Below are 19137 nucleotides of genomic sequence, written 5' to 3'. Positions count from 1 at the left end.
GACAAAATCACAGAGAATTTGAGTTTATTTATTAGGTCAATCACAATAATGTCGTTAAAAGCATTTAAATAAAATCAAAATATTAAAAAAGTATGCTAATAACTACAAAGGATGAAGACAAAATAAATAAGAGATGATTCATATGAAAATAATCCCGTATATTTTATTGAAAAGAAACTACAATAAAAATAAATAAATAATACATGCACTAGATGCGTTTTCACTAATTGGTCATAACAGATTGCGTGAATTGAGTCACATTAATAAATTCAAATTCAGGTGTTATTTAAGATTTTATTTAAGATATTTATTATAAAGCTTCTTCTTCAAATATTTAATTCAATTATTTTTCTTTTCTACTGCTATAACACTTATCCATTTTCTTGATGAAGGAAGATTCTAATTCAAACAAAATTTTAAACCCAATTAAATATTAAGGATGTTTTGCGAGTTCAGATTTTTTATTGAATTTTTATTCCGTACTGTTTTTTGTTGATCATTAAAATTATACTGTGTTGATATTTTAAATATTTTTTTTATTTTTTTAATACATTTTAAAACATTAAAATTAGTGGTAATTAATGTATTATGAAGACACAATAAAAAACAGCACCAAAAAATCTAGAAAAAATCCAAATTGGGAAGACAATGGAGACTTTGGAAAGTAAATTATTTTGGATAAGATAATTATAGAAAAGAAAAGTAAAATAGATATATATTTTTTAAAATTATGTAGAGAAATAATAGTTTGTAATGTTATTTATAGGAGTAAAATATAATTTATAAAATGCGAATACTAACTATTGACTTTTGTAGTTGGTTCTTGGAAGAAACTAGTTTATTCTACTAATTAACTCGATTATTTGATTGTAAGCATGTTTTTGGCAAGTTATTTTGATTATGTGGCGGTGACCCTCACAACATTCATTACTCATGTTTACATTGTGTCGGACTTTTGAAACAAGGCGTGCTGCCTTATCTCGTATTAAAAGGATAATTGTGATTAATCAAAACTAAAAACCTTAATTATGTTAATCACTTTCAATGAATAACACATTGCATATAAATACAATCCTCGGTATATTCGTTAGGAACCTGTACATTTTAATTATAATACACATTTTAATTTTTTGTTAATGTATAACATAAATAATCACGTCAACATGTAATTGAGTTGGTTCAACCTGTTATGTAAATTATAATACACTTCGGAAATGTGTTCAATTTTAATAAAATAATAATATTTTAAGTAAATAATAAGAATTATGGTATTGTGTTGGTAAAAAATATTAGAATTCTTAACTTAATAATAAACAAAATCATATTTTCTGACGCGCTGTTTTATTTATTGAAAATTATTAATCAAGAGAGATGACATGATTATTTTATTTTTAATAGTTTTCAACAAATAATACAGAGTACATTTACAAAAATGTGTTAAGTATAAAAAAGTACTGACGGTAGGTGTGATTCTTAAGACACTTGAAGTCGAATAATTTATATCAAATTATTTGATACTGTTGTTACATAATTAATTTTCTTGTATACTAATGTAAACACAGGCGTGATAGCGTCTGTCTGTATGTATTTTTTGAATTATATTAATAATTAATGATATTGTAATGTTATTAATTTAATAAACAAAATAAAAGTATATTTATAAAAAATAAAATAAAATATATGGAGAAAATATTAAAAAAATAACTGTTGATGAATAGTAGGAAAAAGAAGAAGGAGATAAGTAAATAGTTTTATAAAAACTTGTAAAAATAACCGTTAATTTTTAAAGATTTAATAAATAATTAAATTATAAAGGATAAAGTTGAAATTATAAAATGTGAACACAAAAGAGAGAATCCTTTTATATATAGTTATAGATTTTATTTTAACAATTTTATTCCAGATAAAACTTAATGAGAATATTCTACCAACCGTTATCTGATTATAAACTATATTGTATACACGATAGCATTGATTTAATATTAACGATGTTTACAATTATATTTAAAATAATTATCAATTAAAGCATAATACAAATTTAAACACCTCCTTTAATAAAAGCACAAAATGAATTATATAAGAGAATCCCTTTGATGGGTATCATAGCCATGGCCACCAACAGCCCCCACGAATGAACTTTATGATGTGTTCAGAAATTTTTTAAACTTAGGGGGTAATTATAATTTTTTTTGAAGAGATATAAATTATCAGCATTTATATTATTTGCTTATTTGAAGTATAAAATTATTTATCAAGGTAAAACCAATATTTCGGTGTATAAGGGTAATTTTGTAGAAAAGTGTTGAGCTTCTCCACCACATATCTCTGACAACTTGTGTGCATATGATCACAGAAATTAAAGTACATTAAGTAGCATAAATTAAAGAGGAATAGTTGCAGTCAGACACCCATTTTAATAAAACCTCTTTTTATGCAGTGGGGATCATTATTTCTCCTTCCACCATGTCATTTTATCATTCATTTTTTCCATCTTCCACTTCCATTACACCAATCTCTCTATAACATAATAACACCCCATTCACAACCATTGCCCAAAACTGCACAATTTCAAACTCCACTATTCACCACTAGTTTTACCAACAAAACTTATGCACATTAATTACAGTGTGATGCTGCAACGATGCACCATGACGCGTCACTAACCTATCACAAACATTTTTCTTTCATGTTTGGTCCAGTGTCACTTGTATTATAACCCCACCTCACACCTCACATGGACCTAGATTCCATGGTCCACCCCTATAAGATTGCGTATTGGGGGAACTAGCTACACCTCACCTCACTCACTAACGTGTTACTCTCTGAATTTCTGGACATTCTAAGAATCTCCCAGGAACCTTGTTTGCATGACACAGTTTTACATAAAACATGTCTGATTTTTCTTACGATGTTAGTCATTAAAAAGTAATATAATTGGCCCTTGTTCCTGGTCAATCACATCATACTACACACGCAAAAGAGTTGAGACTATGATAACATTTCTGTCATTAGATGACAAAGGTAAAAGGTATTAACCAAGTGATTACTTACAGAGATGTATATAAAGTGGATGCAGCAGGTATATGTTTGCAGTGTGTGTTTTAAAGAAATGATTAGTGAAAACGGTGTGAGGTTGCAATGATATAATTTGGGAGGTGGATGGGAATGGCAGTGTGGTGATATGAGTGAAGAATGTGGGGTTTGTTTATGTTGGGAGGGTAGAAGAAGAAAAGATATAATGAGAAGGAGTTGTGGAAAATGTAACATATTTGGGAGGTGGGGTAGGCGTAGCTGTCTCCAACTTTAGGTTGAGGACTGAGCAGAGCAGAACTTTGTGAGAAGAGAAGAAAAGAGAAGAGAATAGAAGAGAGAATTGTACAGCCAAAGACCAAGCCAACCCATTACAGCGCACACCAACTGTTTGAAACTTTTCTTTCTGTCTGCAATTTGCAAAGAACCTAAAGCTCCGACTCTTAACTCATACACTACACATTCATGCTTCTCTTCTTCTTCTTCACTATTATAATTGCAATTTGTAATTATATTAACCCACACCTATCTACACATCTCTTTCAGTACATGACATAATTATTGATAATAGATAAAGATGAATGATTTTGGTGGATAGTAAATAATCGACATAAGACTTTTGTACAGTTAAAAGATTTCTCTTTTAGCAGTCAAGACACTTGGTGGAATGCATCAATTGCTGTAATTTTTTTTTTAATTTATAATACATGTATAAATATGAAGGATTTATTGTTAAAGATAAAGGTAGAGTAAGTTAATATTATATTTTGAAAAATTATAAAGATTAACTATTTTTTAGCATATAATTAAGTTGATAGTATGTTATAATAAGGAGGATGGAAGAAGTTATATGTTCCTAGGCAGCGTGGAACTTTAATTATGTAAGTCGACTTACTTTTATAACTAAACCATAAAGTTAGTCAACAATTACGATTTTCTCGATAAAAGATAGTTGTACTTCTACTTATGTGTGCTAATCAAGTTTCTTCTTCTTCTTGATATTGTAATAAGATCAGAGACTCTTACGAAGCTAAGTGATAAAGTTTCTCAAATAGCACAACAGATATTTGTCTAGTTGTAGAGTTGCGGTTGCCACGTGGGTGTTTTTGGTCCATAGGATGAGAATGTTGATATCCAACTATTGGACCCAAATCTGATGGTTTTTTAAGGTCCAGCCCTCACCTTTATGGGGACCCTTTAGTACTAATATTAGACCAGTCTACTTAAAAAAGATGAAAACCTAAAAAATATAAATAAATAAATATATATATCTTTTTAGAGATAAACAAATTGTTTTCAATTTTTAATTTTAGTGATTTGATATATAACTCTAATGAAATTATATTATTTTTAAAAATAAATAAATTCACACGCTAATGAGTTGGTGCTACATAAACTCACTTAAATCGTGAAATAAATTGGTTAAACTAAAATTATTCACTTTAATTTAAGTGGCTCTTTCTTTCAATCTACCCACTTTTAAAAAGTGTACCGACAGACTGACCCGGCCCACCCTTTTTTATGGGTTGGAGACTTGGCCCATATTGCCATCCGGGCAACCAATCCATTTAAAGATCCACGAACCACAATGGTAATATAAAGGATTATTAAATTTAGGTTAAATGTATATTTAGTTTATTGTAAGTGAAATTAAAATTTATCATTATTTGAAACTTTAATATCTAATCTAAATAAATATTTTTTTTAATGCATAAAATAAAATTGATATAAACAGTTTAAAATAATTTTATCCAGTTTGTAAATTAAAATAAATTATAATTCAGTTCTTGAAATTATTGAATAACAAGATTTTATTTTCAAAGAGATGTTGGAATTGCAAATGAGAGTATTTATGGTGTATAATAATAATTTTATGAAATAAAATAGCAAAATATGATGAGAGAAAGAGAGAACCCTAACAGAGGACACAATCCCCTCCCAAACACGACGGCGAGACGCAGAGGTCGGAAGCGAGTGAGTGCTTCTGAACTCTGAAATCTGAACTCTGAAGTTTGAAGAAACGAAAGAGCATTGAGATTGTGGAAATATGAGGCCAATATTGATGAAAGGTCACGAGAGGCCACTGACCTTCCTCAAATACAACAGGGACGGCGATCTCCTCTTCTCCTGCGCCAAGGACCACAACCCCACCCTCTGGTTTTCCGACAACGGCGAACGCTTGGGCACTTTTCGCGGCCACAACGGCGCCGTTTGGTCTTGCGACGTCTCAAGCAAGTTTCTCACTTCGTTTTCATTTCAATTTCAATTTCAATCCCTATCTCATTCTCAATTTCAATTTCAGGAGATTCGACTCGACTCATCACGGGAAGTGCAGACCAGAGCGCCAAACTATGGAGCGTCCAAACTGGGCATCAATTGTACAGCTTCAATTTCGATTCTCCCGCCAGGTCCGTTGATTTCTCCGTCGGCGATAAGCTCGCCGTTATCACCACTGATCCCTTTATGGAATTGCCCTCTGCAATCCATGTCAAACGCATTGCTAACGATCCAACCCAACGTAACTTAACGTCTTACTCCTTACTCATTTTCTTTCTTCTCTTTGTTTTATTGCCAATGCTTTCTTCCTTCGCTTTCTCAGAGACCGGGGAATCTGTGCTTCTCATTAAGGGTCCTCAGGGAAGGATAAATAGAGCCATTTGGGGACCCCTCAACACCACCATTATCAGTGCCGGCGAAGATGCTGTTATTCGTATTTGGGATTCTGAGGTCACTTCTTTTCCATTTCACCCTCTCTTTTTTTCTTCTTTTCATTTTGCTAACACTGTTGCTTCGTTTCTTTGCAGACGGGAAAACTGCTCAAAGAGTCTGACAGGGAATCTGGCCATAAAAAGACTGTAACTTCACTTGCTAAGTCTGCAGACGGTTCACATTTTCTTACTGGGTCCCTTGATAAGTCTGCTAGACTTTGGGATACGAGGTCATTGACTCTTATCAAGACCTATGTCACAGAACGCCCAGTCAATGCAGTTGCAATGTCACCTCTTCTTGATCATGTATGTATTTACACATTCAAACATTAGTTAACCTGCTGCTGTCATGTTCAAGTAATTTTCCCTCTGCTGTATTTGATTGATTGGAAATCATGGTCTTATGATTTTAGGAAAGCTGGTTAGATGTATTTCCTACACTTTTTTTTTTCTCGGTTGCAATTTATTCCCCCGTACACCACTAACTCATACCTGTAGCACTCTAATTCATAAAATTAAGGCGCTTCCAAAATATTTCATAATTGATGGCACCCCGTTAAACATCTATCTGATTTGGTTTCATTTCATATTTTATTTGGTGTTATGCTGTTCTGAATTCCATTCCCTGTGTAGGTAGTAATTGGAGGTGGTCAGGACGCATCAGCTGTTACAACTACCGATCATCGTGCTGGAAAATTTGAAGCCAAATTCTTTGATAAGGTAAGTTTTTTGTTTTCCTATACTTTGTTGATTTCTGTAATGATATTGAATGTCTAATTTCTTTTTCTTTTCATTTATTAGATTCTTCAAGAAGAAATTGGGGGTGTGAAAGGGCATTTTGGACCAATTAACGCATTGGCTTTTAATCCTGATGGGAAAAGGTATATCCACTGATCTTCACCTCCTTTTTTGTGTTGCATCGTGACATACTTTCTTACGAAGATACCTCAGTTCATTTATTTGTTGGAGAACTAGAGAACCGTGCTTATGCTGTTTTACTTTGATGATAGAATGCGCTGTTTATTTCACTCAACTGTTTGAAATCTCAGTATCTTTCCATGTGGTGTATTACTACCAGCACATTTGCCCGATATGTAATGTAGATATAAAGATAAAACCTTTCTGCAGTTAATAGAGGATGTAACCTATAAATTTCAATATTTGGTTTATGCAAATCAATATGTAGTAGTTATTGCCATATCATTAGATGCTGCATAATTATATAACATTAACTGGTTCGGATTTGGTCATTGATCATGAACTAATGAAATTATTAATATTCACATTTTTTTACTTGTAGTAAATTCTGGAACAGTGTATTTGTTCTCTGTATTATATATATATATATATATATATATATATATATATATCTGTAATGGGTCTTTATTTTTACTGTCGGGCTGCTTCTTTTTTTTACTTCTTTAATGGGTCTTTATTTTTTTCTCTTGTAGTTTTTCAAGTGGAGGTGAAGATGGTTATGTACGGTTGCACCACTTCGACCCAGATTATTTCAACATCAAATTATAGTGCTCGATGTTTTTGTGGTTAAAATTAGATGGTTCCTGGAAGTTAGCTCTTAATTTTAGTTAACTTTTTTTTTTCTAACGCTGCTCCCTATATTGGTACAAGCATGGAAGAAATTAATGAAAGTAAATGCAAAGTGTGAAATGCAAAGTCCTTATACCAAAAGAGTCGAGGAAATGGACTAAGACCGGGAAAGACCTAAAGCACTTGTGTTCTTTGTATGGATTGTAGGAGGAAGAATAGTTCGTTTTCTATGCTGACAAGTTATTGAGAAAGTGTCAGTTTTTTTAACACTTTTCCTTTTGTTAAGTACAATGAATAGTTAGTTTATGCACTGTATTGTGATATTTTAACATATATATATATATATATATATATATATATATATATATATATATATATATACTAATAAATATGTTACATTTATTTTTAACCGTATCAATATTTTAATTAATATAACAAAATTAATTAAAGAAAACATAAAAAATACTTATATTGACTGAAAGAAATATTTTAAACATGTTTTCATTAAGAAAAACAATAAAAAGAAATACACTGAATATGTTGATAACTTTTCATTTAAATATAATATAAATATTTTAAAAAAAGTTGAAACGTTAAATATAAAACATTTGATTTAAATATAATATTTATATATTTATATATTTTTAATTATTTCTTTTTAATATAATATAAATCAATTTTTAAATATAAACATTAACATTAATATTCCATGTAGAATGTGTATTAATAATTTGAATATAAAAAATCATTCTTTTTATATAAATTAAAACTTAAAAGGTGTTTTTAAAATAAAATAAACATACGGAGTTTTTTTACCAATAAAATATATAGTTTTGGTATGCTTTAAAGTAAAAAGTTTTCATTTAATATAAAAATTGTTATATTTTTAATTTTACCTACTAGTAATACTAATATTATATGTATTTTTTCTTAATTAAACATCATCAAAGTATTGTATAAGGGCAAATTATGCTTCTACAATATTATCTTTTAAAAGATAAATGTTATATCATATTTAAGTAAACTTCGTTTTGAATAACTTTTAATAAACAAATGATTGGGAAAACCTTTAATTTGTTACTAAATTCATATTTTAAGTTTGTAGAATTTATTTTATTTTCATGAATAGATTGTTTCATTTAAATATATATATATTCTTTATTTTAGTTAGTTTAATTGTTATATATCGTTTGAAACAATTGTATTATAGAATACATTTTATTAAAGAAGTATAGAAATAATTTAGATAATTTTTTACAATAAAAATAATAAAATATTATTACTTAATTTTACAAAATAAAATATTTATATTTAATTGTAATAAATTTAAATTTATATAATAAGTATTTTCTATTATTTCAGAAAATCCTTGCATTTGCAAGGGAAAAATACTAATTGTATAAACATTGTCGATTTGGGTTGGAGAGTGGAACTTATAAGCATCGCACGTCAAACGATTTTGTTAAGATTTCAATTTTGGCATGCTACTTTGAAATAAAGGGTCTATGAATTTTTTTAAAACACATTGTTATGACAATAACTTCTAAAATGCTGCATTCCAAAGAAATTGATTGTTAATAACGTTGAATTATTTTATAATACAGTGTGTTGAAAAGTGAGAACTATATGAATGATGACAATCGAGATACAAATAAAACTCCAACTACTCTTTACAAGAAACACCATAACTCTAGCATAAGACATTCAATTATAAAAGCAATAGCCTAAATAACTCATTAACTATCACCAAACAATCTAAAGCCAAAAAAAGTTTATTTAAAGCACCCCGTTTGATTCTTACCAAGAAAATTTTAGAAGCAATGTAAGAGAAACTGATTTAGTACAAAGAAATCATTCAGTTATTCTGATTTAGTCAGTGCACTGTGCAATGGTAAAAGAAGAGATATGTAGATAGCATTAAGCTTAATATTGGTGGAGAGGATGAAGTCCCACATAGACTAAAACATGAGATAGCATATATAGAAGTTAATATAAATACAGCTCTCAAATATGTTATAAGGCATCTTTGCGCTTGGGGCAATGACGCAGCTAGTGAGGTTCTAACCGAGGCGCGTCTATTGCTGGTTGAAAACTATTTCCAAACCCCCTCTTAGGCCTGGGTTCAACCTAGGCCTTCGAGAATTTCTGGAAGGACTCCCTTTGGGGTAAAGTCCTGCGATTTTAGTTTCAAGTTTTTCAGAATTTCTGGATGGAACTCCTTTTAGGGTACTCTCCTGCTTAAAGTTTGGGTAGAGTCCTGCTTGGAAGTTTTGGAGTTTAGGTTTAATGAATGATGACATTTAGAGTGGCTTAATCAGCTCAAAGTTCATTGTTCTTGACATGTTAGTCTTGAGGCTTTAGATTGATTCTATCAGTCATGCCTATTATTACTTTTATATTCTGATGCTCACTAACCTTTGACAAGCATATTTTCTTGTTTAGTAATTGTCACTTAATCACAGCTTAGGATCTATCTGTCGGAATGGCAGGTCTCAGAACCAAGCCTTCATTTATCCATTAAGCCCAGCTTATAGTAATTAACAAAGTATTATAAAAATAAACTTTTAACATATTTTAATTGGAGATGTTCAAAAGATAAACATTTAACAAACCTCAAATATAGAGATTGAAGCTAGTAAGTCCCCACCAAGTTACAACAAAATGCTTCCTTTCTAGTACTAATGTAGTTGTATGATCTCATGTAAGTTATCATAGACTAAAAACAAAAAACAAACGATGGCCATCATGAAAACAGTGAAGCAGCTTAGGAATCGATCGACTAAGATGCATCTTCATGATAGAGGTGGAGCCCCAGTCCCAACCGTGCACAAGCTCTCCTAAAAGCCATTGCTTCAGCTTTCTGTACAGGATCTCCATAACTTGTGTCGTCTAGTGAAGCAGTACCAGTTGATTCCCTAAAAATCTAGACAGATAAATGGGGTTTACTTTAGACAGAATGATCAGGAATTAACAAGCAACTGAAGTTTATCTGGTCAATTTGACAGAATGACCATTAGCCACAATATTTCAATGTCCAAATACAGCTACCCAGAGACTATAGAAAAAGTTTAAAACTTAAAATCAACAATGATGGTCAAGGTTTGAAAAAACCCGTTGCAAGGCCTTTTTCTAAGCCACGACACAATGTAGTGTCCAGTCCATGACTGTAATTACATCTGATTGGGCTACAATTCCGTGAATTTTCAAACTCAATGAAACCTCAACATTTTTGAAAGCTTGGTAGTGGTAAATGAAGTCAAAAGGGAAAACATGAGATGATAATTAACAGACCTATAAATTTAAATTTAGCTCGAGTAATAAAACATGTTTTTTCAGGTCTCCTTTGCGTCGGTTTCAGGTGCAAAAAAAATGTAAACATGTTGTTCAGGTCTTGTTTGTGTTCGGTTTCAGGTGAAAAAAAATGTGAAACATACCAAGCTAGGAACTAAAAAAATATCTAATTCAATGATGCAATCGACAAACTAAACCAATTTAGCTATCAGAAAAGCTTTGCATTCCAAATCCAGGAACCAATACCAAATTGCATCAACAGGCTACAGAGATAAGGCCCTTCAAATTCTGACGATAAAAATTGGTGTTATGCACTGCTGGGCACTGCCCTATGGTGGCCCTTTCATCTAAGTGCTCTGTACCATTGGTTGAACGAAGCTAAATATGTAGAATGGTTCGCTCAGTTGGGTTTTCAATTCAGAATGAAAATGTTAGCTTCAGAGACAAAATCACTTGTAATGTGTTTGGTTCAGCGGAAAAGAAAAAACAGAGGAAATGGGAATAGATAATAAATAAGTTGAGGGAAAGATAAATAAGAAACAAAAATAAAATCAAGTTTAGTTAGTGGTTTAAAAGAGTAGAAATAGGTGAGAAAATATTTTGAAAGTAGAGTAATTTGTTTGAAAGTTAAGTAATTTGAGGAAAAAATGCTTCCGTCTATCGAACACACAAAAATCAATTCTCTCCCACTTCATACTTCTCCCTAAGGGTTCGTAAGAGAAATATAGACTACAGAAGAATGAATTTGTTTGTAGAGTGTGAAGTGGTAAGTAGGTACCTCAGCATCAGTCCCATATAGCGTAACTCGGTAGACGACGGAGACAGACTTTGCATCAGCGGAATAGGTGATATTCCGAACTTCACCAGACCACTCTAGCATCGAATATTGCATTGGGAAGATATCAAATTATTGAACAGCATAAAAGAAAGGGAAAAAGAAGGGAAAAGATTATATTATGTAATACCAGGAACGTGTAAGTTCAAAATACGGTTCACAGTATGCCTGAAAAAAAAATGCAACAAAATGAATGGGGATGGTGATGAAACGAAGAAATTAGAGATTAGGGTTAGGGTTAGGAAATAAAAGAAACCAGGGAATGTATCTGATGGGGAATCCATCTTTCTCGTGGCGGGTTTTGACGAGAGAATCGGGGACTTTCTTGTTGAGCTCTTTGAGTATTTCAGAGAGAGGTTTTGAGATTCCAGAACTGTGAGCTTCTTCTTCTTCTTCTTCCATTTTTCCACTCTCTGTTGCTGCTCTGTAGCTCAACTTCGAATATTGCTGATTCCATTGCCCAAACCTAAATGCTCTTCTGCCTCTGCTCAATTTTTCCAATTTCAGAAATGTCGATGCCATTTTCAAAACCTCTCACCACTCTTCAATCGCTTATTGCACCTAAAACATTTTCTGCAACTTTTTAACCCTTCCATTCACCAATCACACTGTAATTTAAATTATTAGTAATAAAAAAAAAACACTTATTATTTCTTTTGTGTCTCCTGGTTTTCATGATTTAGAATGAAAGCGTGACTTACACACGCTTTTAGCATATTATACAGTTCAAAAAATTACTTCAAAAATATTTCATTTTAAAACTGACACATTCGCAAAAGAAAAATTAGATGTGAATACCTCAAAACGATAAGTAATACCTAATGAAACAATTAAAAACACAGATAATATAAAGAGAGATAAAGAAATTTTATAAAGATCGATTAAATGTCAAAAAAAAAAATATATGTTCGTTAATATTTAATTTAGTTTCTTTTATTCTTTTTCTTAGCCTGAACTATTTATACTGGAATTGTTACAATTATATGTATACTTTTTAGAAAAATAAGTGAAATTGCTAACAGTGAATTGGAGTAGTAGATGACACCAGCAGAAATGAAACCAAATTCCTCCTCGCATAATGATATTGAACTCTTTTGAATTGAGTTTTGGTACATTTGATTTATATTTTATTTGTATAAATGCAAGGATGATACATGAAGAGGGAATCAAATGAGAGCCATTTGTTTGATATTAACAGGATAACAATCATCTTGCGGTCCATTAACAGCTCTCCAAGCAAACACATAAATGGCGGATTCTGATGGGTGAAAGGCATCCCAAAACACAGTCTGTCTTCTGTTCACACAAGGATATATCAATGGCAGACATGATATCTGACCTCTGTCCCTTCCCACTCCACAGCAAGCTCTGTCCACAATATCAAACTCTGCAAAACAAAACTATTCCATCACCTTACAAATCAATCAACACATCATGCACTTAAGGTGTTTGACATAAATATTACTTACGGTATCTCGCAGGGTTGTTCAGGATATCGCCCAAGACATGGTAAGTGTTGCCGTATACAAAGATGGAATCAGGGTGATCTCTGTTCAGTTGCTCCACCATTGATCTAAGCCCTACGTTGAAGAATCCAACTATCTGATTAACCTGGTCCACGCATCTCCCTGGTGGGGCCAAACCCGTCGCTCGAATATTTGGGATGCAACCCAGTGGCCCAACTCCTGCTAGGAAGAACTTTCTCAACCCCAGACTATGCAGTGCCTGCATACACCAATGCATGCACCATTTTTCAATCCAAAACTTTTAATTTTTCAATAGCTTATAAGCAGGTAGTAATACCAAAATGTATGAGAGAAATTGGATTCAGTTTACCAGAATTTGTCTCCCCAAATTGTTAACAAGAAGATTGCCGAACTGCTGGGCACTGTAATTGAAACCGGGGCTATATATCCCAGACCTGAGGTAATTATTGATGTAGTCATTGTTTCCGGTTACCACAACTGCTATAGACTTGGCTAAGAACTGACTCAATGCAGCAGGATTCATCATTGTCCTGTACTGATTCAAAGTGCTCTCAAAGTTCTGGATTTGCCGGTTCATGGGAAACCGATCACCCTGCATCAGCATCATCGTATAAATGAAAAGCTTGCAAATTTAATTTGGATACTTATCGTGGTTATATGATGTAGAAGAAAGCAAGTGTGGTAAAGTACATAGTTTCTGCCTGACTCGTCAAGAATACCGGAAGCAGCTGATGCATAATTGACACCATTGAGGATTCTGGATCCAGTTGTGGAGGGGTCTGCAAAAGGTGGAGGAGAAGAAACTCCCAGCATTTCTCCTGTGAAGTTGATAAGGGTAAGTAAGCATACATGGTGGTGGCCATTGTAAGAGCAGTTATGAGTGGACTTACCAAAGAAATCAATGAGCGATCTGCCATTAGAAAATCGGCCAGTAGCAGCCCGGGGGAAGTCGATGCCGTAGGGGAAGAAATTTGCTTTTGCCATGGTGTTTAGGAAATTATTGTTGCCAACTTCAACCAATGAATCTCCAAAAACAAACAAAGCAGGTACCCTCTGCGAGTTTACATGTGCAATCTCATTCAAGCACAGCAGAAGTAACAGCATTGTTGCTGATGCGGTTGCATGTTCCCATACCCCCATGTTGCTGAATACAATTCTCAACAAAAGATGGGTGAAAAGTGAAGGAACTGAAAGGTTATTGTGCACAATATATAGTGTGGTAGCAGTGGCGATGAATTGGTAGTCATCATTGTCCATTCAGGAACGTTTACTGCAAAAAGACAAGCCAACGCTTACCATCATTGTGCCTTTACTCACGTTTTTGGTTCCTCTTGTTTGTAACCGGAGTTTTAGTGTGTATTCTACTCAATTGTCATACATGCTATCTATCAGCCAACGCGTTTCGATGAGAGTAACTGAAATCTTCTTTAAAGAAAAGTAAAAGACAGGAATTACGCGCGGTGAGATTACTTTTTTTATGCTTTCTTAACTCATGAAACGTGTGAAATGATTTTCTGGATCCAATAGCATATTAGCACTATATATGAATGAATTAACAAGGAGAGTAGTGTTGAATGTAGAGAGATAATAAAGGGAAAAAAATTATATAGAATTAACTCGAGCTTGTTGTTACTCGAGGGCAATGGATGCGTTAAAGTGGTGTGTAGCTGGCTACATTGGTTTTAGCAGAATGCGATAGCTGGTAACGTGCTGGGTTTTCTAGATGAACATATAGGAGGGAACCATGGTTAAAAGGCCCTGTGTGAATTGTTTTATGTTGTGTAAAGATGAGTTAATTCTAATTAATTTATTCCAAGAATTTGAGATTTTTTAACATTGATAAAAAAAATTAAAAGAAAATTAAAATTGAAGAGTTCTAAGAATGGATTTCAAATAATTAAAATAATAAAATTTAAAATTTATTTAATAAAAGAAAATTGAAAATTTTCACAAATTATGGAATTCTCATTGGTAAGGATGAAAAAAGTCCATAAATCCAACAAGTCAGGATAAATCATCTCAATATGGCTCTGATCGAAGGTCGAGCTGAATCGATCCAGACCGAATTTGGAACTGAAGCAGTCCAAGACAAAGTCAAGGTCGACCTAACTCAATTTAGATTCAAGGTTGGAGTTAAGTTTGACTTAAAATAAAGATTAAATTGCTTTGTCAAATAAAAAATTGAAATATAAAATATTTTAATTACTTAATCCAAACAAACTATTGTTTAAAAAATAAGGAGATTTCAATTGCAAGTAATTCAAATACATCATATCATATCATATCGTGTATTTTAGTTTATTGGAATTGTTTTGAAATCTCTCCTCCAATCACAAGTTCAATTAATCAAATATAATGGACTTTATGACAATGAACTACCAAATAAAATCCACCCTCCACTTAAAACTCATTAATCTTGTATGCAAGAAAGATATAAATTTAATTTTTAAATATTAGAGAGATCAAATATTATTTTTTTAAAAAGAAGTTAAAAATGTTTTCTTTTATATTTTTATGAAAACAAATATTTATATTAATGTTGATTTGTGAATACTAACTCAAATAAATATTAAAATAAATAAGTTAGGTTTATTTAAATAGATATTAACTTAAATAAGTATTAAAAACAAATAAATTAATGAAAGATTAAATAAAGTTAAAGTAAATAAAGTAGATACTAACTAAAATAAAAATCACAAATTAACAAATATTTCAATTTAACAAGAAAATAACTTGATTAAATTTTAAATAAATAAATAATTAAGAATGAATAATAAATCTGGTCTCTAAGTCCTATAAATCACAAAAGAAACTTAGAACTTCTAAGGATTACTTTTATTATGTAAATGAAATGTTTAATTATTTGTTGGGCTACTACCATGTTCTAACTTTAAGAAACAATTCAATCAATGTAATAATTAGAAGAACATGTGAATTAAAGAAACAAAAAGGAAATTATGGTGTTTTTACTAAGGAAACATGGTTGTAATCTTAAAGAGATAATACACCAACTATATTAGGAATATTTAGTATTATTTACACAATTAAGGAAGTCTAAGACTCTCCAATAAATGTTATTTATGATGGGATGAGGGTTACATTAGGATTAATTACCGCATTAATACAGATTTTAATAAATTTATTAATTAAAATAGTTATTAAATTAAGGATATATAATGCTAACGTGCATGTGAATAATTATACCTAAGAACACCGATTAAAGTATAACTAATAAGTACAAAGCTTATAGTGAAGTGGTGGTGCAAGTAAAAATACACATAATAGGATGATTTTTTAATTGTATGAATTTGAGATTAGGTTTACTTGTTGTTTGAATTGAATTCATTCATCCAAAAATATGAAAAATATTATATAATTCTAACTATTTTGCTGTGCTACAATTTTACAATTTTTTCCCTATAATTCTAACTATTTTGTTGTGCTACAATCATACATGAAATTTAAATGGAAAATATTATATAATATCATTTTTTATTTTATTTTACTGTCTAAATCTAAATTTTTACTACAATAGAGACACACAATGTTTCAATAGAAGATTTTTCCATAGTTTTGAATTGAAGAAATGTTAATAAGTTAAATGTTCTAAATACTAATTCTGTATTTAATTTAGTTTATTTTAGATAAATAATCAAATTTTATAGCTTTTAGAAGATGTAAAAAAAAGGTGTTATTATTTACACAAACAATCTAAGAGAGATGTATAAGGAATATAGTGAGTAATTGCGTTATTTTAATTTTTATCAATTACAAAATATATATATATATATATATATATATATATATATATATATATATATATATATATATATATATATATATATATATATATATATATATATATATATATATATATATATATACTAACTGCATTGAAAATTATGAGTTGAAGTTTGTGGAACAACGAATCAAGGCGTAGTCGGATTTTTTAAGATAATATATTATTTTAATTATTATTTGCAATTTGTTATATTTTTTTTAGTTTTTAAACATAACCTAAGTTGAATTGCAATTGAATTAAAAAGAAGGGAAGGGAAAAGTTGGGCTCTCTTAGCCCAATTGGATATGTACAGAGGGGGAGTGAGAGAGAGTTATTGCTTTGTGCACCACATCATTACTAATTACACCTATATTAACAAAAAAAGACTAAAGTATTATCTTTTACTGCATCATATGATAGCTGTTACGGTTGCTACGGTCACTGCTGTACCATCATAGCTTTATAGAAAGAAGAAGAGACGGAAATGAAACATAGGAGAAAAAAAGAGAGAAAGAAGACATTATAGAAAAAAAACTTGTTTCTGAAAACTCTTTTCAAAATGTACTTTTTAACCCTTCACTTATGTCATGCTGATCTACACGTTACGTACTGGTTTACCTCATCAAAAATATTTTTTATTTTCTATTTACTTTTTTAAACACAAAATCAATACTGTTTTTTAACAGTTTAAGATATACCAAAAAGCTTGGGATGGTGAAATATAATATTTATCCGTCTCTGTTAAAAACCTAACCAGATTAACCTTATGTGAATGAAAGGAAAAAATGTGGCAGGAAGTTGTTATAATTGGTGTTAAGAAATTGCCAAGAACGGAGTGGAAAGTTAGGAGAGAAAATTAACAGTAATTGCAGTGTGTGAGTTAGTGTAACGTAAGAAACATGAAATAATTAAAGTTGAAGAAGTGGACAAATAAAGGATGGTATGTGGCACCTTCTGTTGCAAATTACAAATAACTGACAAACAAAACCATACCTATTTATATGAACAAACAAATTCAACCTATTCACCCTACCTCAAATCTATCAACATGCTTCACATTTTCTTGCTCCCTAGCTTCAACCTAGGTTAAGTCATCAATTAGGACACGCAACTAAATTATCTTATATTCTCTTTCACGGAAAAAAAATAATTAATCATTTGATTTTTAGTTTTGTCAAAAAAATTGATCATGATATGTGAAGATTGATGCAATTTGATTTTATGTAAAAAATTTGATGTAATTTAATATTTTTGTTAAATTTATTAAAAAATCAAGGATTTTTTAAAAAAATTAAAGTTTTTTTCAAAAAAATTGTTTATTTTGTTAATTTAATTAACATAAATTTGATGAAATTTTTTTGTCCGTTTCAAAAAATAAAATATATCAATTTTTTAAATTTATCACCAAATTCCATCGATTTTCAAAAATAACTGTTTTATTATTTCTTTTTTTAGAAAAAATATACTGTGAGATGGATAATAAAATAATAAAATAAAATAGTTATATTTAAGTCAATACAGTTTTATTGAAGATTGAGATGTATAACTGGACTTTTAAAAGTATTTATTGTTTAGTTTAAATTTTGCATCACTTTTTTTCCTTCACTTTCAGAGAGTTATATTTTTAAATTAACTACTATAAATCCGATATTTATATATAAAAAAACTACTCTTTGTTCAAACTTAAAAAGTTAAACACAAACACACACGCAAGTTTCCTTTTTAAGTTATAAGAAATATTATTTATATAACTCAAACATAATTTTTCAAACTTACACTTCGATAAAAAAAAATTCTATATAACAGTGAAACTTAAATAAATTATAGCACATTTTGTAGAGGTTTAGCGAAAGTTGGAACCTTTCTTAAAAATATATCCCGTCACTTTTTATTTTTCCAAAGCTTGAAATTCATTTATAAATTAAGTACATGCATTTTATTTAGAATTTTGAAATTATTTATGATTTGTTTTATTTGTATTTATAATAAAAAAAATCTAATAACAAAAACATTCACTTAATCTACAAGATTCTTAAATTTAAAATTATATTTTTCTCTAACGAATGAATTCAACTATTGGCTACAGTCGTTAATGACGTGTCTTTGCTACAATTTCAATAACGAAAGTACAACACGAGTACCGAATAGTTGCATAAAATATTTTAAATTCTCTAGAAAACATAAATAGACTACAAAAGGGATTATTACTGTGTGATACCACCATTAATTTTTTTTACACGAATTTAATAAGATTTACGTACTCATGACTTCAATAATTTTGTAGTAACAAATATTTGACGTTTCTTCTCTAGTAAACATAGGAAAATTTGAATTCCATTTTTTTGAGTTTCATCTTTTATCTGTGGGTAAAATATGTTTTTTATCGTTTATTTTTTAGTGAATTTTAGAATTAGTTTATTTTAAAATTTTAGACTAATTTAGTCTTTTATCTTTCAA

The 19137-nt window shown here is 30.4% G+C and overlaps 3 protein-coding genes and 1 non-coding gene across 4 annotated transcripts; 2 read left to right on the top strand and 2 right to left on the bottom strand.

Annotated features, from left to right (window-relative positions):
- The first annotated feature begins 4928 nt into the window (after positions 1-4928).
- LOC114168521 (eukaryotic translation initiation factor 3 subunit I-like) lies at positions 4929-7596 on the top strand. The gene is made up of 7 exons (XM_028053373.2): positions 4929-5261; positions 5333-5548; positions 5630-5757; positions 5835-6044; positions 6372-6458; positions 6540-6619; positions 7190-7596. The coding sequence occupies exons 1-7, from the start codon at positions 5078-5080 to the stop codon at positions 7263-7265; spliced, it is 981 nt and encodes a 326-aa protein (XP_027909174.1). The 5' UTR covers positions 4929-5077; the 3' UTR covers positions 7266-7596.
- A 1712-nt stretch (positions 7597-9308) lies between these two features.
- On the top strand, positions 9309-9459 carry LOC114170895 (U4 spliceosomal RNA). The gene has a single exon (XR_003601250.1). It is a non-coding gene; the product is annotated as a U4 spliceosomal RNA (small nuclear RNA).
- Positions 9460-9834: 375 nt separating this feature from the next.
- On the bottom strand, positions 9835-12044 carry RAD52-1 (cobalt ion binding protein). The gene is made up of 4 exons (XM_028053643.2): positions 11669-12044; positions 11543-11580; positions 11356-11450; positions 9835-10209 (listed from the first exon to the last, which is right to left on the bottom strand). Exons 1-4 carry the CDS (start codon positions 11932-11934, stop codon positions 10066-10068), a joined length of 543 nt encoding a protein of 180 aa, XP_027909444.1. The 5' UTR covers positions 11935-12044; the 3' UTR covers positions 9835-10065.
- Positions 12045-12466: 422 nt separating this feature from the next.
- Positions 12467-14084, bottom strand: LOC114169091 (GDSL-like Lipase/Acylhydrolase superfamily protein). The gene is made up of 5 exons (XM_028054112.2): positions 13790-14084; positions 13590-13717; positions 13249-13491; positions 12882-13137; positions 12467-12799 (listed from the first exon to the last, which is right to left on the bottom strand). The coding sequence occupies exons 1-5, from the start codon at positions 14037-14039 to the stop codon at positions 12579-12581; spliced, it is 1098 nt and encodes a 365-aa protein (XP_027909913.2). The 5' UTR covers positions 14040-14084; the 3' UTR covers positions 12467-12578.
- Positions 14085-19137: the final 5053 nt, after the last annotated feature.

The sequence above is a fragment of the Vigna unguiculata genome, chromosome 11 (assembly GCF_037176805.1).
Source record: "Vigna unguiculata cultivar grain cowpea cultivar isolate G323 ecotype 2 chromosome 11, ASM3717680v1, whole genome shotgun sequence".
NCBI lineage: Eukaryota > Viridiplantae > Streptophyta > Magnoliopsida > Fabales > Fabaceae > Vigna > Vigna unguiculata.
The sequence above is the reverse complement of the archived record's forward strand: the minus strand, read 5'-3'. Positions and strand labels throughout refer to the sequence as shown.

Bases quoted from the DNA above. Each gene is read 5' to 3' on its own strand.
- LOC114168521 (XM_028053373.2), top strand. From the start codon at position 5,078: ATGAGGCCAATATTGATGAAAGGTCACGAGAGGCCACTGACCTTCCTC. The intron at 5,758-5,834 runs GTCACTTCTTTT...GTTTCTTTGCAG, and splicing joins TTCGTATTTGGGATTCTGAG to ACGGGAAAACTGCTCAAAGA. The intron at 6,045-6,371 runs GTATGTATTTAC...TTCCCTGTGTAG, and splicing joins TGTCACCTCTTCTTGATCAT to GTAGTAATTGGAGGTGGTCA.
- RAD52-1 (XM_028053643.2), bottom strand. From the start codon at position 11,934: ATGGCATCGACATTTCTGAAATTGGAAAAATTGAGCAGAGGCAGAAGA. The intron at 11,451-11,542 runs GTATTACATAAT...ATTCGATGCTAG, and splicing joins TTTGAACTTACACGTTCCTG to AGTGGTCTGGTGAAGTTCGG. The intron at 10,210-11,355 runs GTACCTACTTAC...TTATCTGTCTAG, and splicing joins TATATGGGACTGATGCTGAG to ATTTTTAGGGAATCAACTGG.
- LOC114169091 (XM_028054112.2), bottom strand. From the start codon at position 14,039: ATGGGGGTATGGGAACATGCAACCGCATCAGCAACAATGCTGTTACTT. The intron at 13,718-13,789 runs GTAAGTCCACTC...TCAACTTCACAG, and splicing joins ATCGCTCATTGATTTCTTTG to GAGAAATGCTGGGAGTTTCT. The intron at 12,800-12,881 runs GTAAGTAATATT...TTTGTTTTGCAG, and splicing joins GAACAACCCTGCGAGATACC to AGTTTGATATTGTGGACAGA.